At 47.9% G+C, this 8,095-nt stretch overlaps 1 protein-coding gene across 1 annotated transcript in view; it reads right to left on the bottom strand.

Moving 5' to 3' along the window:
* Positions 1–5,747: 5,747 nt before the first annotated feature.
* Positions 5,748–8,095, bottom strand: part of Cdh5 (cadherin 5) — a 37,730-nt gene continuing 35,382 nt past the window's right edge. The window contains exon 12 of the mRNA XM_032888002.1: positions 5,748–6,548. Coding sequence (XP_032743893.1) covers positions 6,031–6,548 — 518 coding nt within the window. The 3' untranslated portion in view covers positions 5,748–6,030. The remainder of the gene's footprint in view (positions 6,549–8,095) is intronic.

Below are 8,095 nucleotides of genomic sequence, written 5' to 3'. Positions count from 1 at the left end.
GGGTGGGAGTGGGTGTGTGGGAGTGGGAGCATCTTCACAGAAGCAGGGGTAGAGGAGAAGGAACATGGGGGAGGGAAAAAGTATTACATTTGAAATGTAAATATGTATATCCAATTAAAAAAGACGCCCACAAAATCAGGGACATCATGAGAAGAGCAAAGTTATGACTAATAGGTGTCTTATTTACAGACAAAGAATCTGTGGCTTAGAGAGATTGGATTCTGCTGGTATGTGAGGCTTGGAGCTGTTGACTTCTGACATGTCCGGATCTATCAGCTCACCTGGCCTGGGGCCTAGGCATTTTCCAGACGCAGGCTCTTGGAGCTAAAATGAGGAAAGTCCAACCAGGAAGTTTGTCATATCACGCATCTCACACACCTCACACACAGACACCCGTTTGTTCCAGAGAATGGACTCTGCTGGTCTAGCTACAGATGACTTGAACTGTGGCATGTTGTACCCCAGGTGCATTCATAATGACCGCCCAGAGCTACATACCTATGTTTACAGTATTCAGGGGGCTTTTTTTCTCTGAGTTTGGGAGTTTTCTTTGTGAAGTGTCACATCCTGCTAGAGCTTCATAAGAAAAACAACCCCCCTTGCTTTGCACAGCTTCCAGGCTACTGTGTTAAACACGCACGCACGCACGCACGCACGCACGCACGCAGCAACCATGACTTGGGAGCATTGCAAGTTAGCTGCACCCAAGTCTAGGCTATAAAAGAACATTACAAAGTGTCATGAAATCCCTGGAAACTGGTGCATCTACAGACTTCTCAGACACTACAGATGTTTTCTCCATAGGCTCAGGGAGACCCACCCCAATTGTGTCTTTTATATCTGGACAAAGAAGAACGTTAGGCGTTTTATGTGCCACGGAATCATTTGGGCTGAGGGGGTGTTGTCTGTTTGGAAAAGCGGCCTTCTCTTGCGTAGATTCTTAAAATTGTTAGAAATTCAGGGGTAAAGAACTTCAGAGGTGAAGAGGTTAAAGCCCTATAGAGAAAGTTCAAAGACATTTTCAGAAGTAAGCAAGAAAGTTGCCCCGCTAGTAACAGTTGTTCTGGGGTCAGAAGTATCGACTTCAAAACAGTTTGGTAGCAGGGAACAGCAGGCACTCATTTCGTGCCAGCACTCCGAAGGGAGGTTGAGGTCAGACGGTCTACAGTGTGAATCCTGGTCACTTGGTGAGATCTCGTCTCAAGACAAAATCAAAATAGTCGAGCAACCCATCCAACCCCTTTCCTGCCCTTCCAAAAACAAAACCAAAGCCCCCACAACTCAGTTTACTTTCACAAAACTCTCTTACATCAGTAGCAAAGCCAGAAAAATTGCTTTAAAATCATCTTTCAATATTTAAAAGCAATTGGGGGGGGAACTGATCCATTCTCCGTTTTGCAGTTACTTTACCAATGAACACGAAAATGTTTCTGTGGTTCTAAGAATGGATGTCAATAATAGAAAACTTGGAAGTGACTCAGAATTTCATAACCTGGGGGTGGATGTTTACCAGGAAATCACGGGGACCAGTGTAGTGTGCTTAATTTTGAATTTGATTTAAGCTCACCTCATGAATGGATTGTGGTAGCTACAGCTTGGGTCTTTTGTTTTGTAAGACTTAATTATTTTATCTTATGTGCATAAATGTTTGTTCCACATGTATGAATGTGCAGCATTGTGAGTGCCTGATACCCATGGAGAGATGATGTCAGGGCTCCTGGAACTGGAGTTATAGACAGTGGTGAGCTGCCATGAGGTGCTGGGAACCAAACTCAGGTTCTCTACAAGAGCAACAAGCACTTCTACCTGCAGAGCCATCCCTCCAGCCTTTGCTCATTCATTTTGCTCTAAGTCCCTGTCACAGTCGACGTAACCAAGTTCTTAATGTTGGAGATTGCCTGTGTTCCCAGTTTTGCTTTGTAAATGGCACTGCACTTAACATCAAGGTATATACACTGGGTACATGTCTCTTGGGCTTATTTCTTGGAAGGAATATTTTCTGGATGGCTCGGGACTTTGCTTGTGAGAGTTAAAGGCTTCCTGTGTTACCCACAGGATAGCAAGATTGTAAGGTATTTTGACCTGAGAGGCCATAGAACCACGAACCGTGTAGAGACTTACTGGTTCTGGTCCCAATGGAACCCGCTGGACTCATTTGGAGTGTGTGTGTGTGTGTGTGTGTGTGTGTGTGTGTGTGTGTGTGTGTGTGTTGAGTGGTGGGGCACACTGACCGTGTTCTTCTAGGGTGGGGGAGAGGTGGCAGGTTAGAGAAGGGTTATAGGGTGTCTGTGCCTGTGATACTCATAAACTCAAGGACGTTGGGTTGCTTTAGGCAGTGTGTGGGATTAGGTTTCTGCCTCTCCAAACAAGAACTTATTGAAGTTGTTTTGCCAGACCTGGAGTTCATTCTTTTAAATACAACCACCTCTGTCAAAGCAGGCCTGCCATCTGTGCTAGGGTGCCAGAAATTGGGATAGTGGTTAGGACCGAGCATTTGTAAAAGCAGCTCGCCCCCTAGTGGGAAATTTCTGATTTCTCAGTGGCCCGGAGTGTGGTGGTGCTTCTTGGCGGAGAAGTCTCCTGACCACACATATCTTTCTGGGAACCAGGCGGCAGGTTCTAGCCCCAACTCTGCCCCTTAATGCATGGCTCTGACCCCATTGCACCGTGCTCTAGGCCTCACTTTGATCTTCTGTGAAATGAAGGTCAGGAGGCCATTGTAATTTGGTCCTGGAGAGTAAGTAGCAGGGCTGAGACATTGCTCCTCTCTACTCGGCCTGAGGGCCCAGGGCTGCTGGAGTAGGAAGTCAGATTCAAGAGAGCGTTGGGTTTTTACCCTGCCATGGCATTCAGTAAAAGCCTCAGGCCTCAAAGTGGGCCCTCGGCCTTCATGAGGGTCCCCTGTGATTCAGGGTGACTGGTGAAGGATCCGGATTTTATCTAGAGAGGACTGAGGAGTCAAAGGATTTGAGGGCGAATACTCTTTGGAAAAGAAGGTAGGGAAAGATTGTATGGAAGGCAGACTTAGAGCAGAGGCCTCATCCAGACACTGAGCTCAAGGAACAGCAAAATTCAGGCTTTCTCCCCTGGCAATTCTGGAAATAAATGCCAACCTCACCTTCATGTGGGTCCCCAGGGGCTGTCCCTGGGCCTGTTGCTTGCCTGCCTGCTTGTGGATCCTGGGCCCCTAAATAGACTGTCTTGTCTGGCTTCAGTGGGAGAGGATCTGCCTAGTCCCACAGCAACTTGATGTGCTGGGGTTGGGGGTTGGTGGTGTTGTGTTAGTGTGTGTGTGGGGTGACACTACCCAGAGGGACCTTCCCCTTCTCAAAAGAAAAGGGGAAGGAAGAATGGGGGAGAGGTACTGTAACTTGGTCATAACTCTATCTCCTGCTTCCTGCACCTTGGAGCCCTGCTTCCAGGAGCATCACCATTGGGAAGAACACAAGGGACCATGGAAAGAGTAGCCCAGAAGCTGTGCATCTCCACAATCTGTTCCCAGGTGACTTGCTGAGCTACCTGGTGGGCTATCCAGACAACTCTTTTTTTTTTTTTCGGAGCTGGGGACCGAACCCAGGGCCTTGCACTTGCTAGGCAAGCGCTCTACCACTGAGCTAAATCCCCAACCCTCCAGACAACTCTTGCAAGGCCTTGTTCATTTGACTTGACTGGGAGGAACTCGAGAACGGTCTTTCCCATTCTGGGCTTGTTAGAAACAGTCCCCACCAGCTGCTTAACATGAAAGGTGTCTTTGCCAACGCTAGGGAAGAGGTGATCAAACCTTCAGAAAGGGCAAATGGAAGAGAAAGCTTTTCTGTAGAAGGATTTGAAAAGCACAGGCATATGCTTTGCGACCGAGATGCCTCCTAACCCCCCATGTGTGTGTGCAGGGCTGTGTGTCTCTCTGCCCAGGAAAAGAACCTGCTTCTTTGCTCATTACAAATGGTGTTGTAGCTCCCTTTCCCAAAACAGCAGCCTGACTGCTGTGTATAGTGGAGCATTGAGGAAGTGGGGGGCGGGGGTTGGAGGGAGGCTGAATGGATAGAAGGTTGAATTAGATCTCTCTCATTTTCTGTCACTATTATTTTTCTTTTTTAAAAGAATAGACCTTTCGGTTATCTGTGAACAAGTATGCTTAAAGTGCAAAAGTCCTCCAAGGTCAGAAGAGGGCATAAGATGCCCTGGAACTAGAGTTACAGGTAAACTGTCCAATGTAGATCCTGGGAACTGACCTTGGGTCTTCTGCAAGAGCAGTAAACAAGTTTAACCAATGAGTGATTTATGTAGCCCCATAATCCACTTTCTTGGTGACTTACAAGCTCCCTTGCCCTCTGAGTTCCTCTGACGAGAGCAGTATCAGTTGTATATGTGTGTGCATGTCTGTGTGTATGAGACTGTATGTGCATTTGCACACTTGCATGCATATGTGTTTCAATCAGCTCTCTCAGTTCTAGAAAGGGAAGAATTTCAAGAGGTCTTTATTTAGATATAAAAAAGGTACAGTACATCTCATGCACCAGGGTGACTAATAGATAGTCATTATCCTTACAGCAATTACTACAAAAGGAAATCGAAACTTACGGGAATTGTTCATCTAACTAAGAAACCTGAATCGAAAAATTGTTAGCCTAAATAGCAAACTGCTTATTATGCAACAAGCCTTATTCTATGTTTGTGAGAACTAGAGACTTACAAGTGTTGTTAGTAAAAAAAATTAAGAGAAACTAATTATTGATTAGACAAATGTCAGTGCGATCTATAGTCCCCTGCAGAGAGGCCTTGTTGGGGGAAGGGTCCACAAAGGAGGGTGAGCTGACAGCATGTTTCTGCCTCACCTGGACCTCTTTGTGTCTGTATGTCCCTTCCTCCAGCTGAGACCCAGTGGAAAGTTACTCAGCTCCCTCCAAGGGAGAGATACAGAGACGCCACTGCTCCTGGAAAGGACAGGGGCCTTGTATTCTGCAAGGCGTGCCCGAGGCTTGGGGTTCATTCCCTGAGATGTGGCAACTAGGCAAAAGGCAAGTGGTGTGGTGGCTCTGTGATGCAGTTACATTTGCTTTGGGGCATTGGCCAGGCTTTCGGAGGCTGCCTTTTGGGAGCCTCCAAGAGATAAGCAAACAGCAAAAGAAAAGGAAGGGTGAGTGACCAGGCGAGGCAGGTGCCTTCCACAGGCAACCCGGGCAGGGTTGAGTGGCGGAGGGGCGTCTTAGCTCTTCTGGGATCTTTCTGGTGAGTGGGTTGGAGGCTATCCTTGCTCTATGACCCCCCGTTACCTATGGTCTCCACTGTCCTTCCTGGGTGAATTCACAGTTGCTTCAAAATTCGACAAGCCATTTCCCTGAAGTGGACAGAATGGGTCATTGCTCAGTAAAGCAGTAAATAGGGTGGGGCCTGCCGGATCATCTCAGGACCCAAGGTCAGGAGCAGCTGACTGTCTCCTTCCTCCCTGGACAGGCCTGGGGAGGGGCTGGGGAGTAGCTGGGCATTGGGTAGATGTGAGGGGGGCTCAGCAGTGCTGGGCCTCCTGAGAGCAGGCATAATGGATCAGTTATAGCCTCCCTCTGGACTGGGCTTGAGAGTCCTGTTCCTTAGCTCACGCCATCCAGTCTTCTGCCATCAGACAGACAGATAGCCTTACCAGGGGCTTGGAGACCCTTGTGGAAGACTAGAAGTTTAGCATAGTCAGTTTTGCTTGGCAGTTTTGAAGGGACAGGAGGTCTGGAATAGATTGGGAGTGTGTGTGTGTGGTGGTGGTGGTGTGGGGACAGGGTGGGATCCCAGAGAGAATACTAGTCTCGCTTTTCCAGTTTTTTGGAGTGGCCATCAATAAGATATGTTTCTGTTTCTGTTCCTGGATATTTAAGGGACCTGAAATTTGCTACCTTGGGGATGGAGGGTCTTTGGTACCCACAGGCAAGGGCCGCTGGGCTGGCGAGTCTGTGTCACACCTTGGAAATCAGGGAAGGCAATGTCGGGTGTCTGATCCAGGTTGCAATGAGATTGGGTCCCCAGGCCCAAAGACCACAAACCCTAGATGATGAGCTCTTCCTGAGGATCTGAGCCATACAGCTCAGCCAGCATCTTGAACCTGGGTCCCCAGTCATTGAGGAAGTCATAGTCGATGTCAGAGTCGGAGGAATTGGTGCTCAGGGAGCTGAGGGACTCTGCGATGGACTCTGTGCCCTCGTAGCCGTAGATGTGCAGTGTATCGTAGGGGGGACCACCGCCATCATTGTCTGCCTCTTCTTTCTTCACCTCGATCATGGTGGCCATCTCTCTGGGCCCTCCGTGCAGGCTAGGCGCCAGTCGTGGAGGCTTCTGCACCTGTGTGTACACTGCTGGCCGGGCATCCATCGTGGACCGCAGAGGCTTGTTGGTGCCGGTGCGCACAGAATTAAGCACAGACACGTCGTAGCTTGTGGTGTCCATCTCGCCACCGCCCTCCTCGTCGTAGGTGACCAACTGCTCGTGAATCTCAAGCGCACTCTTGCTATGAGCATGCGCCTGCTTCCGGAGCCGCCTCCGCAGGAAGATCAGCAAGGTGATCACTGCTAGCCAAGAAGTCGGAAGAAGAGATGTGGGTCAGACAGGTTCATTGGATCAGCCTTGACTCCCAGGGCCACTACTATGACTGGGCAAACAGATTTGGTTTGGCCCAAAATATAAGTCAGTGGCATAATATTGACCCTACTAAAGACTGGGTGGGAATGGGTGTGGGAAGGTCCCCTGATCCTTGAGCTGTGGCAGAGCTCCCTCCATGAGGCCCAAGCTATCAAGTTTTCTAGCCTTGAGTTAGTTACTAATCTGTTAAATAGTAAGAGTGACCCTGGCCTCCCCGAGCTCCAGTTTTCCTGTCTGCAGTGTGGATACATTGAATGCTCTGTGACGCTGGTATTTTGGGAGGGCGATGATGCGATTCTGTGGTGTGGGTGGCATCAATGCTTTCATCATCATCATCACCACCACCACCACCACCACCACCATCACCACCACCACCATCATCATCATCACCATAATCGTTATCATCATCATCATCATCACCATAATCGTTATCATCATCATCATCTCATCATCATCATCATCATCATCATCGTTATCATCATCATCACCATCATCGTTATCATCATCACCACCACCACCACCACCCACCACCACCACCACCACCATCATCATCATCATCATCATCGTCATCGTCATCATCACTTATGAAAGAGAAGTCAGTCTCTAATGTCTCTGGCACAGAGGTCTAGGAAATGAACACATACAGTGAGAAGTTCAGAGGCCTGGAGCAAAGGCTGCCTGTACCTCATGACATCCTAGCTTCTCTGTGTGTGCCTCAGGGCTGACACAGATAGAGAAAGTACTTTCTAGAAGGAACATCAACTCTCAACGGGAGAAGTCAGACTCTGCTGGGTGCTAGTGTAAAATGCCTTTCCTGGCAGCTTGCTCTTCACAAAGCCTGGTCTGAGATCTGTTTCTTAGGCAATGTCAGACCCTAGGTGAAGCCTAAAGTGCCCCAAAAGTGACAAGGCTCAAAGTGAAACAAAAACCCAAAAGCAAAACAAAACAAAAAACAAAAAATGCAAACCAAAGCAAAAATGGATGCTGGAGGAATTCTAAAAAAGCAATAGAAACCCTCCAGTGACATTCCAGGCTAGAGGTCTCAAAACTTTCCATTATAAAGGAATTTCAGAAACAATTAAAGCCAGAAATGGTGGCACACACCTTTAATCCCAGCACTCTGAGGGCAAAAGCAAGTGAATTGGAGGTCCACATGCTCTACAGAGTGAGTTCCAGGCCAGTCAGGGGCTGTACAGTGAGATCTTGTCTCAAAATAGATGAGTAATACAGTAAACAATCGTTTTAATGTACATCAGTGCCCCAAACAACACCCAGAATATAGTATGCACTCGAAATATATTTAGCAAATGAAGGAATGCCAAGTGTAGATTCATTTTCTTTTTTGTTTTGAAATTGAAGGTGATATTGAACCTGGTGCTTGACACATGCTAGTGGCCCTGTCACTGCAAGGCCCCAGGTTAATTTGAAATGGAGTTAGCTTGAAGAATGATTTTGTGGCTCATCCTCCTTTCCC

The sequence above is a fragment of the Rattus rattus genome, chromosome 17 (genome assembly GCF_011064425.1).
Source record: "Rattus rattus isolate New Zealand chromosome 17, Rrattus_CSIRO_v1, whole genome shotgun sequence".
In the NCBI taxonomy this organism is placed as follows: domain Eukaryota; kingdom Metazoa; phylum Chordata; class Mammalia; order Rodentia; family Muridae; genus Rattus; species Rattus rattus.
Note: the sequence above shows the minus strand (reverse complement) of the source record. Positions and strands in the feature narration are given on the sequence as shown.